Source organism: Salvia hispanica, chromosome 3 (genome assembly GCF_023119035.1).
Source record: "Salvia hispanica cultivar TCC Black 2014 chromosome 3, UniMelb_Shisp_WGS_1.0, whole genome shotgun sequence".
NCBI classification, from domain to species: Eukaryota; Viridiplantae; Streptophyta; class Magnoliopsida; order Lamiales; family Lamiaceae; genus Salvia; species Salvia hispanica.
In genome coordinates, this window is record NC_062967.1 from 3128446 (window position 1) to 3145297 (window position 16852).

The window sequence follows — 16852 nt, forward strand, 5'->3', positions numbered from 1 at the left end:
TTAATACTTAAAGGAGGCTATAGCATCACCCCTTAAGTATTACATCCATTCACCAAGAGTGTGCAAGGTTGAGGATAGCGTGGGTTTTAATAGTGCTAGGAAGTTATTTGGTTGGTGTGAGAAAGTCTTTCATCAAGTACAAATAGTGGGTTAAGATGGTGCGCCATGGGTTGTTTTTTTGTACACAGGAGTGTTGTAAAGGTAAATTGTAAGGAGGGATGTCAAAAAAAAAGTTGCACACTATTTGTAGATGCCTAATAAGGACACCGTTGGACAGAGAGAGTATTATTTACAAGCATATAAAAGTCTGATAGCATAATTATTTTACCTTGTTCTCTGATTTTGCTGACAATGTGCCCCCAGGTAAGCTACCAGGAAATAGAGCACCCAGGGCAGGAACGCCATCAAAATCAAAAAATGATTTCATTGTAGCCTTCACGTTGTACAGAACTTCCAAATCTTTAGATAGAACATCCCCCAGTTCTCTGTCAATTGAAGAAAGATCATTTTTCATGTTGTCCACACCAGATTTTAAAACCGTAATTTCAGACATCTGCCTCTCCTTTTCTTCTGATTGTAAGTAAGATAGCTTTTCGAAATGTGCAATAGCTTCATGTTTTGCATTTTCAGCTATTTCTTTTTCCCTGGAAACTTCTGAAAGTTCATTAACAACTTTTGCTAGCTCATCTTGAAGGCCATCATTTCTTTCCTGAACTTCATTCAGCTCAGCAAGCAGCAGTTCAGCTGCTCTTTTAGATTTTCTTGATTCCTGTTCAAGGGAATCCATTCGACCATGCAGATCATGCACAAGCTTGCCTATTTCCTTTATCCTCTCAACTGGATTTACAGAATGAAATTCAAAACCAACATTTATTTCACCCAAAGCATTCGAAATACTGCTCCAGCTATGCTCTTTCTCCTGCATATAGCGTTCAGTTTCTGCCAGGCGATCCCTGAGGAAACTATTTTCAGATTCCGCTTCTTGTACCCTGTCACGGGCAGCAAACAAGTTCTTGATCTGTTCCTCAAATTCAGAAATAGTTTTTTCAGTGTCCTTGGTCTCAGACTTGAGGCGCTCAACCTCAGCATTTAGTTCTTCGATTGATTGCTTCATGACATCTCGCTGTTGCACCAAGGACTTCCCTTTCCTAACAGCAACATTAAGCTTCTCTCTCAAAGAAGCTGATTTACGCTCTTCCTGATTAAGTAGTTCTTCCAATTCTTTCTTTTTTACTTCCAGCCCCTCCAACTCACAGACTAGGGATTGATTGGTCTGCATGTATCTATCTTTCTCCTCCTTCAAGCTCATTAGTTCACCCATACATTCATCTAGTTTTTTGCTCAGAGTCGAGACATCTGGCTCTTCAAAATCTCTGGATGTGTTTGACAGCTCCCCCTTTCCAGTGGCATGCACATCAGTTGAATCTACACTAACAAGCTTCTCAGATAATAGTGTCTTATGTTTCTCTACAAGTTTCCTTATCATTTCTTCGAAATATTCAACCCCCTCCTGATCAAGTTCCACATCTTCAGGACAAGAATCCTGAAGAGCATCATTAACTATTTCCTTTAGTCTTCTAATTGCACCCTCAATACGATCCTTATCTTCCTCCAAGTGAAGTTTCTGTGCTTGTAACGAACTTGATTCATTTTGGAGATTCTCATTTCTAAGAGAAAAATCAGCTATTCTTTTTATGCTTTCATCACTATCTTGTCTCAGCATCTCCAAGTCCTTTGCTAGGATTTCTTTTTCTGCACAAGCCTGTTGGAAGGCTGTCTCAAGCTCAGCTGCTCTTCTTTTTGAATCTTCCACATCAGTACTGAGGGATCCACAAAAGGTCTCCAAGTTATCAATCTTCTGCTGGAGAGAATAAGAGTGGTTTTGTGCCTCTGATAGAGCATTTCCTAACCACTGAATCTTATCATCAGACTCCACAGATCGCAGATGAGATGGCATATCAACTCTGTCCAAAATTTCTTCCCATCGCTGCACAAGGTTGTTCCTTTCCATTAATGACTGTTCAAGCATCTCATTTTGCTCAGCTAAGCCGTAAAATCTGTTTTGTAGTTCTTCATATCTTCTCCTTAAGTCCTCAGCAGAAGTAGGGATTGGCTGCATATCTTCTTTCGAGCCATCTGAACCCCCAAATCCAGCATCAGAATATGAATTTCTCTCAGCTGACCTTCTGTGATCCCATTCACCAAGAGGCAAGGAGTGACTTCCAACTATTTTTGCTAACCAGTCAATCTTTTCAATTATATCTTTGGAGTGGAAGTTCTCTGGAAGCTCTAAATCGTTTAGAATCTCTTCTATTCTCAGTAAGACAGAATCCTTAAGCAGAAATGACTCTCTTAGTGCAGTAGCTGAGTTGCGAATGTATGAGAGCTCAGATTCCAGGGCTTCCATGCGCTCACCTGCCTCAGAGTAGACTTTTACATTTGTTTCGAGTTCATGAAGCCTCTCATCTTTAGAAAGTAATTCTTGGGAACATTTCTCCAGTTCCTTGGACATTTCAGCCAACGATTGCTTGAGACTCTCACGTTGCGAAATAAGGCCTTTCCCCTTTGTAACTGCTATACCTAACTTCTCTCTGAGGGATGATATTCGCTGCTCAGACAGTTCTAACTCAGCAACTTTCTCATTTACTTTAGAATTGAGAGCAATAATAATCTCTTGAGCACTCTTCAGACTGTGCTTAAAAACCAGGTTCTCATTTCTATATTCCATAAGAGATAAGTTCAAGCATTCCACTTCATCCTGCAAATCATGTAATTGCATTTCTAGAGATACACATAAGCTTGAGTCCTGACCAGTTTCTCTGCATTTCTGTACGAGCAAATGAATCAGAGACTCCAGGAGTAAGGCAGGTTCATCCTCACACATAGCTGGCCTCTCCAACGTTACTGATTGTTCGATCTTGCCAATTAACTTGAGAACGGTATCTGATTTCAGACATAACTTTTGCAGTTCGTCAATCTCCCTTGCTGTGTCAGTCATCTGTGAACTGAGTTGTTTATTTGCAGACTCGAGCTCCAACTTCTCACTATAAAGATTTTTCAATTGGTCCAACAGGTCATCAAAAAAATTAGGATGTAAAAGATCCAGCTTTTTATCATCAGCTACGACTTCATCTGCTGCATCTGGGTAATACCCAAATAATGTCCTCATAAGTTCACTGTAAAGTCGATGCAGAATGCTCAGAGCCACATTAGTTTTGTGTTCCATTTCGTGAAAATCCTTTTGAGCAGCCTCGAGTTGACCATGCAAACCCCCAATCACTTTGCGGGCACCATCAACAGAAGCAGCAACACAGCCAACAATATCAGAGTTGCTATTTCCACTAGGAAATGGGTTGCCAGAAATATTCTTTGTCGTCGAATCCAGCAGGCCAACAGTCTGAAGAATCTGAGCTGAAACAGAACTCTGTTCTTCTTGAAGAATCAATTCTCTGTCAGCCACTTCTGACTGGAGTACTTGCAGTTGATTGGAAATTGAAGAAGCCATCTCATCTGAGTCTCTACAGTGTCCCTCCAAATGAACCTGCAGCTCATTAATATGAGCTTGAAAAGCGTTCACCTTCTCTAGAAGATGATGGTTCTCTGATTTTAGAACTGCTTCTTGCTTCTGCATGGTATCACATAGACCAAGAAGTTCATTCTCTATTGCAACAACATGATGGATAAGCTCTCTCATAGCCTCGTAGACAACCATAAGCTCAATGTTTGCTTCTTGTACTTGATCATTGTGCTCTTTCGATGCAGTATAATACTTGCTCAATTCTGTTCCAGAGGCATTAGACAGCAGTTTACTCTGCATACCTCTAAAGAATTCACTGGCATCCTCTGCATCATTTACTAACTCTTTGAGCAATATTTTGAGATTTTGTGCAAACATTTTTGTTCTAACGCATGAATCTTCAGTTGTGCGACCTTCTGATGAAGGGGATATGTCTGAATCTTGGTCATCCTTATATGTGTAACCTTTTGGCTCAAAAGTATGACTCAATTGTGACACTCCAGGGGAAACATCATCCATCGATCTACTCAAAGAAGATGAATCTAAGTGCATTCTGTCAATTTCCCTCTCAAGTTTTTGCACTAGAACTCCTGCTTCCTCCAAGTTCCTTTTTAGTGATAGAAATCCAAATGAGTCATTGTAAATATCCAATTTCGTCTGTTCCCCAGATGACTGATAAGATTTGTGCTCATGCAACGCACCACTATCATTCTTAAGAGCTTGACTTGCAACTTCATCAAACTGAGATGAGATTTTCTCACAGTCGAATTCTTTTATTTTAAACTTGAGAAACTCTAAATCAGCGCAGAGGGATTTCTTTTCTTCAGTATGATGCTTAATGGAAGTTCTGGCTTCTTTTAGATCATTCACTGCCTTACAACATTCTGCTTGCAAAACTGCTTCCAGAACTTTGAACTCCACCAACTCATGATATTGCTTTTCATACTCCCTGAAAATTGTCTTCTGCTCTTCTTCAAGCTTGTTCTTCTCATCACATATGGATGTGATGCGCTCATTTAGAGTGATGATCTCTGTTTGAAGAGTTAGAATCAATTCTTTGCAGTTAATTAATTCTTCCGACATTCTTCCAAACTGATGGTACATTGATACTTTTTCCTCATCGAGATTTTTTCTTTCTTCTGACAAAGATGCCAAAATCTCATTTATGTTTTTGTTTTCCAACCTAAGAACTTCCACTGTATCCTGACACTCTGCCAAATCAGCAAGTAATTTACCATTCTCACTGATCATGCCACTATTTTCCTGCTCGAGTCTTTTCCTGTCATCATGTATCAAATTCTGGAGTGACTCTAAAGAAACTTTGTGCTGATATAATTCCTCGGTGATTTTTTCATTTTCGAGCAAAAAGTTCCTACTCTCCTGTGAAAGTTTGTTTTTCTCCTCAGTCATCACTTTGAAACTTTCATTCAAGTTCACATTTTCAGATTGCAAGGCTTTTACCAAATTCCTGCAGTCAACTAGCTCAGAAAATATGGTTGACATTTCTCCTTGTTTTATTTCTAGCTTATTCTGCAATTCATTAACTTTATCAGCAAAAACTTCAGCCTCAGCTCTTGATAACTGAAGCTGATTCTCGAGCTCTACCTTCTCTGATACAACCTCCTGAAGCTCATTTCTGCACTGCACGATTTCTTTGGCAGTTGTTTCATCGGCATTTCGAGGTTTCTCAACTGATGATTCTCTTGACGCGAATATGTACCTGAATTCATCTTGATCGAGTAGCTGTAAAATTTCTGCAAGCTGGGAAAGTTTGACTAGACTTCCATTCAAAATCGATGACAAGTCTACGTGTTTACATGCTAACACATTTGCAGTATCTCTATTTTCAACCTCATAAGATCTTTCTACCTCGACAAATCCAGAGCTTGCTTGAGTACCTTCTGTATCTGAGACACTAACTGCCTCTGCTTTCTCATCATTTGAACCAAATGACGTACCATCTCTCTCTTGACTCATTGTTGCAGATCTTATGGTCGACGCCAGTGAGGACTCGGTTAAAGGAGAAGTGCCAAAAGAATGTCCATGCGCCTCTTCACCTTCTCCAGCATAATTGGTAACAGAAACAGCCAATGATGCACTGTCAATCTTGTTGAGTTGTGTGGCGGCGGAGATATTCTCCTCATCAAAAGTATTCCCTGAATCAACTTCTCTACTGTCTGTAATAGACTCCGTTGTATCATTTGAAGGAGGAATACTATCTCCATCAAGCAAATTCGCCATGCGGTCATCCATTTGATTTCCACTGGAAAAAGAGCAGCCAACTTCCTGCATTGCCCCTACCAAAATATTATACAGACTTTTAACTCTAACAACAATTAAGAGGCCAAATGAGTAAATTTTAGGGATAGTGTCAAGAGTGAAAGCACAAACCTACATCTTTTACCTGCTCTTCCACATGCTCCCTCTCCAGTCCAGATGAAAAATCAGTGGGTAAACGTAAACTGGAATCTTCTGACATCTCTTCTAAAACCATTGCTGGGATATTAATGGATGTATCCTCGAGAACTAGAGAAGATGATCCATCCTCTAGGGAAGCCGTAATATATACATCATTTCCATTACTAGTGTTATCCATTCCCGATCCCTCTGATGGAAATCCAGCAGCATCCAATAGACATGCTATTCCAACTTTACCCTTTCCTGAAGGATCTTTATCTGCAACCGGACTGTCACTTGTTACTGAATCTACTCTAGAAGCAGCATCGCTCGCCACTGTATCCACTCTAGAAACTGAGTCTGGTAAAGCAGTAGTATCTTCTGCATCATGCTTGAATCTCTCTCCATCTGCATCATTTTGCTGCTCTACTGCTGTGTCATTGGAAGTGCCTCCTATTACATCATGCTCTGAAATAGCAGTAGCTGTATCAATTGCCTCTGCAACCACACCAGAACTTGACTCTGAAAAATCAACAGTTTCACTTGCATCATGCTTGGATAATACTACATCTGGAACATTTTGCTCTGTCACAGCTGCTTCAGCAACTGTGTCTGCCTTCCGGTCACGCCCAGATTTACCACCTTTGCCCGACGACTTGCTATTATTTCCTTTATTATCCTTCTTCTTCCTGAACTGTTGAAGCTGGCATACGATGAAACATGTCATCACAAGTGATTGTAATAAGTAAATGATAGTAATAAAGTAGCTAAAGTCAAGAGAAAGTAATGTAGGAAAGAGAATGATGTAGAATAAAGTCTTATCTACATTATTCACTCTCTTACTTTCTCTCGACTTTAACTATTTATTATCATTTTTCCAAAACGGGTGTAAAAAAGAAACGCCTCAACTACCTTGGGATGGAGGCAGGGGCGGATCTAGTAGCCCATATGAGGGGTATTTGCCCCACCTCAAATTTTCTACTCCGTATATATATATATTGCCGATTATAAAACTTATTTCTTTTATTTTTTCACTAAATGCCCCTCCTCAAATTCTTAAATTTTCTTCGTAACTTTGCCCCCTTCCCTACAAAATCTTGGCTCCGCCCCTGGACGGAGGGAGTATTAATAATTGAACTTTTTTTGTGAATAGTCCACAATTAGTAGAAATGTAATACTCTTTCCTAACATTTCCAATATAAACCTACGAAGTTAAACATCTAAAATGGTTGTTTTATACACCATAGGTCAAACATTATTCTGACTCTGAGCATATTAAACCACCATAGTAGTAAAGGCAGCACCCTCTCAACTATGGATATACTAAAAGGTTTTAGATGTCGATTCAGTTTTTCAAAAATATGAAAACTAATTTTGAAGAATTTCTCAACACTTAAATGAATGGATTGGGTGGTGTATACTGTATATAGTAAAATGCTAAAGAGGCAGTTCAAGAATAAAAGGACCGACCCATTCACCAAGCACTTTCATCCAAACATAAAAGCGCACAAATATGCGTTTATCTTATATATGCCGCCTAAACTCTTCTGTTAACGAAAAAAATAATTAAATTTAACAAACTCTACGGATAAAGCTCCAAACTAGCATAAGCTTTAAGTTCATGTTTCTACACAGATAATCACATATGTGAATGAAGCTTAACATTCAATGTATATTTATTCGTTCTCATCCCTAAAATTAACCATACATGAAACTCATATTCCCCATCATATGCAACATTCAATCAAAAAAATTGCTCAGAATAGAATAAATCAGTTACCTTCTTCCGTCCGGCAGCGAGCAGATCATCTCGGCTCTTGTTATTATCCATTCAATCCAATTCAATATGCTCTCAACAGCTACCTATAACCATTGGATTAAACAGATTGCTGCTCTACAAACCCCTAGAAAAGGAGGAAACATTAGTGAATTGTTCAATTCAAAATGTTAGCGAATTGAACAAATTGAGAAAAATCAGATTTCAGTTTCAATATCTAGTTGGAAATGATCGAATACATTCTCACCCGATTGAACGGCTCGTTTGGTGAGGTGAATGTCGAGTGTAATTGAATATACCGCTCTCTTAGATCTGAAGCTATGATTTTTTTTTTATTTTCTTTTTTTTTCAAAATTCTTTCTGAAATCGGCATGCGTTTCAGTTTACGTGTCACCGAACCAGTATTAACTAATTAGAATACATTATCTGCCCTACCTATCAATTTGCATAATTGTAACTCTTATAGGTCATTGGGCTTACTCAGGAAAACAGTTAAATGGGCTTACCTCATTGGGCCCTTACTGCGATGATTTTGATGGATATGAGTGAGATCCTATTCAAACATTTTTATGAAAATTCAAACATTAAATATGCTGACTACCTAAGTCCATATGAACCAAAAGAGGTGGCAAATAGCGAATTCGCAATCAATATACAAAATTACAAATATAACGTGACAAATACCTATTTTGCAACCAAGTAAAGGAAAATTGTGAAAGCTGGCACTGGCGATGTAGTGTTAGAATTGTCATCTAAAAAGTAATCAAATTTGGACTTTGCCTGAATTTGCAAATTAGCTTATAGTTTATCTCTTCTTCTGTCACTACTTTTTATTTCTTGTCCAAATCATTCTATCATATCCTTGTAGGATCCACAGGACAATATAGTAAGTTCCCAACTGAGGCAATTTTTTGTCCTTAGACACTATTAAGGGCAAAATATCTCAATACTTAACGAAATGAAAAAAATCGATTTTGATAACCGTAGTTGTTTTCATTTTAATGGAGTAGATTTTAGACTGTAACGAAAAACAAGTTTACAAATGGACGCATATCCTAGATATTCTGTGTATATGGTTTAGGGTTTAGTGATTGATTATCATTTTTAGAAAAAAAAAACAACATACTCCCTCCGGACGCCATTAGAATTCTTGATTTATATTATTTTAGTTCGTCCGTCATAAGAAGTTTTGGTTCAATTTTACTATAAATGGTAAGTAGACCTTACTTCTATTAACTCATTTCACTTACATTATATTATTAAACTAATATTCCATCCATTCCACAATAAGAAGTCTATTTTTCCATTTCGGTTCGTCTCATAATAAGAGTCAGATTTCATTTTTACTATAAATGATAACTAGGCCCCACATTCTACCAACTTACCACTCACATTTTATTATCAAACTAATATAATAAGTGACACTCATATTTCACTAACTTATTCAATCTCACTTTTTCTTTACATTTCTTAAAACTCGTGTCATAATCAAATAGGAATTCTATTGCGGGACGGTGGAGATACAAAAATGGATCTCACATTCCACCAACCTTTCTCCCTCACTTTACTTTACATTTCATTAAAACTCGTGGCGAACTCAAATGGAACTCCCAATAACAGCAGTTCGGATCACCTAATACTTTCTCTACTCCATCCCCTACTCCACCCCTCACTATTATCTTTATTACTCCTAATTACTCTCTCCTCATTTCTCTACTTGATTCTTTCTCTTACTTAATCATCCCTTCCAACCGAAACTCAGGACTAAAATAAATTAGTCTTTTTCTTTAATTACAACCACTCATAGAATTCACCTCTTATCCATAACTTGCCTAAATCTTACAACGTTCTATATATAACCTTACCTCGTACTCACATGATCACACCTCAAAGCATCCTAAACACACCAAATAAATCCAAACCGAAAGAAATGGATCAAAAAACAGAACACAAACCACACTGCCTAATCCTTCCATACCCAAGCCAAGGCCACATAAACCCTATGATCCAATTCTCCAAACGCTTAGCCCACAAAGGCATCACAATCACCTTCGCCGTACCACAAGGCGTCCTCACCTCTTCCGCCGCCGGCAACAATATCGCCGTCGAGATTATCTCCGACGGCTACGACTCCACCGCTGCCAGAGCCGACGTCGACCCTCGGGACCATCTACTCAGCTTCAAAACGGCCGGGACGGAGTCAACTACCCGACTCATCGAGAAGCTTCAAGAAGAGGGCCGGCCCGTGGACTGCGTCGTCTACGACGCCTTCATGCCGTGGGGGCTGGCCGTGGCGAAGAGTAAGGGCCTGTTTGGTGCGGTCTTCTTCACGCAGACGAGCTCTGTGAATGTGATCTACTACAATGTGTTCAAAGGGTTGCTCAAAGTTCCGGTTTCGGAGAGGGAGATCGTGCTTCCCGGGCTGCCGCCGCTGGCGGTCTCGGATTTGCCGTCGTTTATTGTTGATCCGGAGAAGTATCCGGGCGCGTTGGAGCTGCTGGTGGGTCAGTTTGAAGGTGTGGAGGATTCTGATTTCGTGTTCGTTAACTCGATTTACGAGCTCGAGGAAGAGGTACGTGGCTAGTCTTTTAGAATAAGTCGACCAGTTGGATTGGATTTGAAAGAAAACGGAATATGATTATGAGAATTTTTTTTTCGCTTGGTAGGTTTTGTTTTCTGAGTCATATATATGTTGTATAGAATTGGACTAATTTGAGACATCTATTAATTATGATCATCCTTAAATATGATATAATTAGGTTTGAGATAAAGCAAAATTTAAAGATTGCCATAATTAGCAGATTCAACACCTCATGTTAACGTGGCTAATTTTCTACAGGGTGGTCGTCCTCATTAATTGATTACTTAAATAGAGGTTAATTGAAGTTTTGATTTATTTCTGTTAAGTGGTACCTTCTTGAGCCTTTATTTATTTGCTAAAGTATTCCTCATTCACCTCAGAAATTTTCACTGATCTGGTAGCTAATTAACATATCAAAATAAAAATACAGCTTGGAACATATCAACTCATACGTGGCATAGAGCAGGATTTCAGAATCTCTTTTCTATGATGATATATTGAGTTTTGAGACGATATGTAACAATTATTGAAGTGGAGTACTAACTTATTTACTTGGAATCTTGTTTCAGGCAAATGAGTGGATGAAAAAATCAATGTCAGTAAAAACAATTGGACCAGCCATACCTTCTATCTACCTAGACAAAAGAATACCACACGACAAAAGTTATGGTCTTAGTTTGTTCAAATCAGATGACATTTACATGAGATGGCTACAACAAAGATCACCTAAATCAGTTATCTACGTCTCCTTTGGTAGTATTGCCAAATTGGAAAAGCATGAAATGGAGGAATTGGCAACGGCCCTTAAGCTAACCGGCAAACACTTCCTATGGGTGGTCCGATCCTCGGAGGTTTCGAAGCTCCCGGAAAATTTCGCGGACGAAGCCTCGGGTAAGGGGCTAATCGTGTCATGGTGCTCGCAGCTTGAGGTACTTGCTCATGAAGCCATAGGATGCTTTGTGACGCACTGTGGGTGGAACTCGACTCTGGAGGCGCTGAGCCTCGGGGTCCCGATGGTCGGGGTCCCGTGGTGGAGTGATCAGGCTACGAATGCCAAGTTTGTGATGGATGTTTGGAAGATGGGAGTGAGGGCTTATCCCAATGATGGAGGTGTTGTTGGGCATGAGGAATTGGTTCGTTGTGTAAATTGTGTGATGGAGGGAGAGGGAGCGGAAGAGATAAGAGAGAATGCAAGGAAATGGAAGGAGTTGGCAAAGGGAGCTGTTGATGAAGGGGGAACTTCAGACAGAAATATTCAAGAATTTGTTTCTAATACGATGGAAGGAGCCATGTCAAAAAAATTATCAGATTCTTGATTATCAATGTATCTTTAGCAAATAATTGGAAATGATGGAGTATTAACTGTTAATAATTGAACTTTTTTCGTGAATAGTCCACAATTAATAGAAATATAATATTTCCTAACATTTCCGTTGTCGACCTACGAAGTTAAACATTTAAAATGGTTGTTTTATACACCATAGGTCAAACATTATTCTTACTCTGAGCATATTAAACCATCATTAGTAATAAAGGCAGCACCCTATCAACTATGTATAAACTACAAGGTTTTAGATGACAATTCAGATTTTAAAAAGTATGAAAACTAAATTTTAAAAAATTGAATAGTATTTTCCAGAAGACTGACATAGTGACACCACAGACAGAAGAATATCTCAACACTTAACTGAATGAACTGTGTATATAAAACCTAAAATGTTAAAGAGGCAGTTCCAAAAAATAAAGGGAACAAAAAAGCCATTCACCAACCACTTTATGTGAATATCAAATTTCATCCACGCATAAAAGTGCACAAATATGCGTTTATCCTATATCTACCGAAACTCTTCTGTTAACGAAAACAAGAATTGAATTTAACAGACTCTACAGATAAAGCTCCAAACCAGCGTAAGCTTAAGTTCATGTTTCTACACAGATAATCACAATTCACACATGTGAATGATGTTTAACATTGTATGCATATTTATTCGTTCTCATCCATTTCCTAAAATTAAACCATAAATAAAACTAATATTCCCCATAATATGCTACATTCAATTAAAAAAAATGCTCAGAATTCCATCTAAAACGCTTAATATGATATTGCTGGATACGCCCCTAATATTACTGGGTAGCGTGCCACGTGGCCGCACGAGGTTGGTGGTACATTGTCACTCTAACTATGGTTGCATCCTAATGCTCCCCGGGCTCCTATTCAAACGTTTAGGAATAACAAATGAAAATCCAAACCTTAAATATATTGACTACCTAAGTCATATGACCAAAAGAGGAGGCAAATAGCGAATTTGCAAGCAATAGAAAATTACTACTCCCTCTTGTCGTCACACTTGTGGGACGGTATGAGATTTTAGGAGGTTTTATTTTTTGTGTTAAATAGAGAGAGAAAATATAATTTTTATATTTATGTGAGAGAGAACATTTTCCAAAAAGAGAAATATGACATCTTTTGTTGGATAAACTAAAAAGGAAAATGAGACATCTTTCGTGGCTCCGAGAAAGTACAAAAAGATAATGTCACAAACACCTATTTTGCAACCAGTGTAGGAAAATTGTGAAAGCTGACACCAGCCAGCAATGTAGTGTTCGAATTGTCATCTGAAAACCTAATCTAATTTGGACTTTGCCCAACTTTGCAGCTAATATTTTCTTGTAGGATCCACATGTTGACGACAGTATAGGGAAGTTCCCAATGAGACACAACATTTTTGTCTTTGAGACACTTATAACAAAATGAAAAAAAAACAATTTTGATCAATTGTAGTTGTTTTCATTTTAAGATGACTTTAAGATGCTAGTAGACTGTAACCAAAAACAAATTTACAAACGGACGCATATCAAAGCAATATTTAGATTTTGTGTTTCACTATTTTTAATTAATTTTTTATTTTCATAAAAAAAATACTCCTTCCATCCCATCACAAGTTATCAATTTTTTATTTTGAGTTATCCCACCAGACACGAGTCCACCACAATTGATCAATTTCATTTTTTAGCTAAAAACAAAACTTCAACTATATCTTAATTTATTCTCTCTCTTACTTTATTCTCTCTTTATTTTTCTTACTTTTTATCTCTCATACTTTACTCTCTCCACTTTAACTTAATATATATTATTTTCTTAATTCTTGTGTCCAAAAGAAATCTATCACTTATAATAGGACAAAAAGAATATTTATTTTCTCTTACTTTATTATTTTTCATGTTTTATTATTTCTTATACTTACTCTTTTTCATTTCTCTTTTATTTTATTTTTTATTTTCTTTCATCATAGTTCACCAAAATAAATCACTCACTTGTAGCAAGCCAAGGAAGATATTTCACATCCATCCAAATTAATATTTTCACAACAACTCATTCAATAATTCGCTTGTAGGATCCACTGTCATGATTAATGAAAAACACATTAATTTGGGATTCACGTGTCTCCATGTGTTGCAATTTCCCTTGTAGGATCCACATTTTGATTGGATCATAGGACAAAATAGTGAAGTTTCCAACTGACACACGACTTTCGTACTGAGACACTATTACCGGGTCGAAATATTTCAATACTTTTTTTTTTTATAATAGTATGTAGTTGTATCATTTTAATAGGACGGCAGACTGTAACGAAAAGCAAATTTTCCAAAGGACGCCTATCCAAGCAATATTTAGATATTTTATGTTTCATTATAAGTTTATAAGTGATTAATTCTCATTTTTAGAAAAACAAAATAACCACTATTTATTTTCTTTTATTTTATTATTTTTCACAATTACTCTTTTTTTTCATTTCTCCATTATATTCTCTTTTTTATTTTATTTTATTCTATCCATTTAACTCGATAATTATCATCGTAGTTCACCTTTTAGCCATAACTTATTCTCTATTGGCATCGTAGTTCACCTTTTTTCATCCCTAAATGAGTCATCACCCCTATCAAACATAACTTTATAGTAGGACCGAGGAGGAACTAATCTTTATGTCACCTCTATCCCAAACATTTTTACAACCACTCATAGATAGAATTCACCTCTTATCCATATCTTGCCTATATATAACCTTACCTAGTACACATGATCACACCCCAACCATCCTAAAGAAATGGATCAAAAAACAGAAGACAAACCACACTGCCTAATCCTTCCATACCCAAGCCAAGGCCACATAAACCCCCTGATCCAATTCTCCAAACGCTTAGCCTACAAAGGCATCACAATCACCTTCGCCGCACCACAAGACATCCTCTCCTCCGCCGCCGCCGACATCTCCGCCTCCATCGCCGTCGAGTCCATCTCCGACGGCTACACCTCCGCCGCCGCCAGAGCCGACGCCGACCCTCGGGAGTATCTAGCCACCCTCGAAAGGGAAGGGGCGGAGTCAACGTCCCGCCTCATCGAGAAGCTTCGAGAAGGCCCGGGCCGGGCAGTGGACTGCGTCGTCTACGACGCCTTCCTGCCGTGGGGGCTGGCCGTGGCGAAGAGCAAAGGCCTGTTTGGTGCGGCCTTCTTCACGCAGCCGAGCTCTGTCAATGTTGTTTACTACAACGTGTTTAAAGGGTTGCTCAAAGTTCCGGTAAAGGAGAGGGAGACCGTGCTTCCCGGGCTGCCGCCGCTGGCGATCTCGGATTTGCCGTCGTTTGTTGTTGATCAGGAGAAGCATCCGGGCTTGTTGGAGCTGGTAATGGGTCAGTTTGATGGTGTGGAGGATTCTGATTTCGTGTTCGTTAACTCGATTTACGAGCTTGACAAAGAGGTACGTGGCTAGTCTTTTGGAATAAGTCGTCCGAGTTGGATTGGATTTGAAAGAAAACGGAATATACTTGTTAGATTTTTATTTTTGCTTGGTTGGTTTTGTTTTCAACGTCACATGCGGATTTTGGAACCTCTGTTCTATATATATATATATGATGATATATAGAGTTTTGAGACAATTGGTAAATAAATCACAAATTTTAAAGTAACTTATGTACTTGGAATCTTTGTTTCAGGCAAATGAGTGGATGAAAAAATCAATGGCAGTTAAAACAATTGGACCAGCCATACCTTCTATCTACCTAGACAAAAGAGTACCACATGACAAAAGTTATGGTCTTAGTTTGTTCAAACCAGATGACATTTGCATGAGATGGCTACAACAAAGATCACCTAAATCAGTTATCTACGTCTCCTTCGGTAGTATTGCCAAATTGGAAAAGCATGAAATGGAGGAATTGGCAACGGCCCTTAAGCTAACCGGAAAACACTTCCTATGGGTGGTCCGATCCTCGGATGTCATCTAAAGACCTAATCATTTTGGACTTTGCTCAAATATGCAATATAGCCTATATATGTCTCTTTCTATATCATAACTTCTTATGTACCCGATCACTCTATTATTTCCTCGCCATGGTCCACATATTGACAGGACAAGATAGGGAAATTCCCACTAGGACACGATTATGGTCAAAATAGCTCAATACTTTAACGAAATGAAATTTGATTTTAACCATTAGTAGATGTTTTCATTTTAATGAGATACGGTAACAAAAACTAAATTTAGAAACGGACGCACTATCCTAACATTACTTAGACGTTTTGTGCCGTATCTCCTACGTTGCTACTAGTTTGAACTACTAATCTTTAGGTCACTTTGATCCAAAAATAATTACAAGCAACGGCAGATTTACTCTCAAACTATTTTTGCACATGCTGAAGTATTAAATTTATGGCTCCTCCCTTGACTACAACCACTCAGATTTCACCTCTTAGAGCATCTCCAACCATTTACACTAAACTCAAACTCATTTCAGTGTAAATATTACATCAAATATGATTTTACTCTAACCATTTACACTAAACTCAAACTTAAAAGAATATTCTCTATATTATGCTCTTTTTACTCACAAATTTTTTTTTAAAAAATTAGGTTTTGGTTTAGTGTAAACCTAAAGATAGGTAAATTTTTCTCAAAAACAAAAAATGGAATTGGTTTTTTAGTACTATTGAAGCTAAATACCTATCCTATTTTAGGTTTTAGTGTACCTTTGGAGATGGTCTTAGCCTTCTTACCGTAACTTTGTCAAAACAAAAATAAAACAAAATATGAGGAGAAAACATATAATTTTATAGATCATTTTTGTTAATATAACTCCAAGATAGATGAGTTATTTATGATAAGTAAAAAAAACTGCTCACCAATGTTCTATACATAAGTTTACCAAGTATACATGATCACACCTCAAACCAACCTACACGGCTACACCACCACCAAATCTAAACCCAAAGAAATGGAGAAAAAACAACAGAAACCACACTGCCTAATCCTGCCATATCCACTCCAAGGCCACATAAACCCTATGATCCAATTCTCCAAACGCTTAGCCCACAAAGGCATCACAATCACCTTCGCCGTACCACAAGGCGTCCTCACCTCATCCACCGCCGGCAACAATATCGCCGTCGAGACGATCTCCGTCCATGGTGGCCCATATGATGTTGACGGCGTCAGCGAGCTCCAGGTAGGTGGCGGCTATCCTGACGTCGCTCTCGACGGCCGGCAGCCTGAAGGCCGCACTCCCCAGTTTGGCGGCATGTAGC

General features: G+C 38.3%; 3 protein-coding genes across 3 annotated transcripts; 2 read left to right on the plus strand and 1 right to left on the minus strand.

The window, feature by feature from the left end:
• Positions 1–319: 319 nt before the first annotated feature.
• LOC125215182 (golgin subfamily B member 1-like) lies at positions 320–8077 on the minus strand. The gene is made up of 4 exons (XM_048116521.1): positions 7939–8077; positions 7695–7818; positions 5922–6617; positions 320–5803 (listed from the first exon to the last, which is right to left on the minus strand). Exons 2-4 carry the CDS (start codon positions 7743–7745, stop codon positions 320–322), a joined length of 6231 nt encoding a protein of 2076 aa, XP_047972478.1. The 5' UTR covers positions 7746–7818; positions 7939–8077.
• Positions 8078–9589: 1512 nt separating this feature from the next.
• Positions 9590–11664, plus strand: LOC125212486 (mogroside IE synthase-like). The gene is made up of 2 exons (XM_048112675.1): positions 9590–10263; positions 10842–11664. The coding sequence occupies exons 1-2, from the start codon at positions 9622–9624 to the stop codon at positions 11586–11588; spliced, it is 1389 nt and encodes a 462-aa protein (XP_047968632.1). The 5' UTR covers positions 9590–9621; the 3' UTR covers positions 11589–11664.
• Positions 11665–14356: 2692 nt separating this feature from the next.
• On the plus strand, positions 14357–15555 carry LOC125215189 (UDP-glycosyltransferase 74F2-like). The gene is made up of 2 exons (XM_048116533.1): positions 14357–15029; positions 15265–15555. The coding sequence occupies exons 1-2, from the start codon at positions 14379–14381 to the stop codon at positions 15553–15555; spliced, it is 942 nt and encodes a 313-aa protein (XP_047972490.1). The 5' UTR covers positions 14357–14378.
• The last annotated feature ends 1297 nt before the right edge of the window (positions 15556–16852 follow it).

What these genes read in the sequence shown, in the direction of transcription:
- LOC125215182 (XM_048116521.1), bottom strand. Translation starts at nt 7,745, where the DNA reads ATGGATAATAACAAGAGCCGAGATGATCTGCTCGCTGCCGGACGGAAG. An exon ending in TCGCTGCCGGACGGAAGAAG is followed by an intron (nt 6,618 to 7,694) that starts GTAACTGATTTA and finishes ATCGTATGCCAG; the next exon opens with CTTCAACAGTTCAGGAAGAA. An exon ending in GGGAGCATGTGGAAGAGCAG is followed by an intron (nt 5,804 to 5,921) that starts GTAAAAGATGTA and finishes GGGGCAATGCAG; the next exon opens with GAAGTTGGCTGCTCTTTTTC.
- LOC125215189 (XM_048116533.1), top strand. Translation starts at nt 14,379, where the DNA reads ATGGATCAAAAAACAGAAGACAAACCACACTGCCTAATCCTTCCATAC. An exon ending in TTTACGAGCTTGACAAAGAG is followed by an intron (nt 15,030 to 15,264) that starts GTACGTGGCTAG and finishes TCTTTGTTTCAG; the next exon opens with GCAAATGAGTGGATGAAAAA.
- LOC125212486 (XM_048112675.1), top strand. Translation starts at nt 9,622, where the DNA reads ATGGATCAAAAAACAGAACACAAACCACACTGCCTAATCCTTCCATAC. An exon ending in TTTACGAGCTCGAGGAAGAG is followed by an intron (nt 10,264 to 10,841) that starts GTACGTGGCTAG and finishes ATCTTGTTTCAG; the next exon opens with GCAAATGAGTGGATGAAAAA.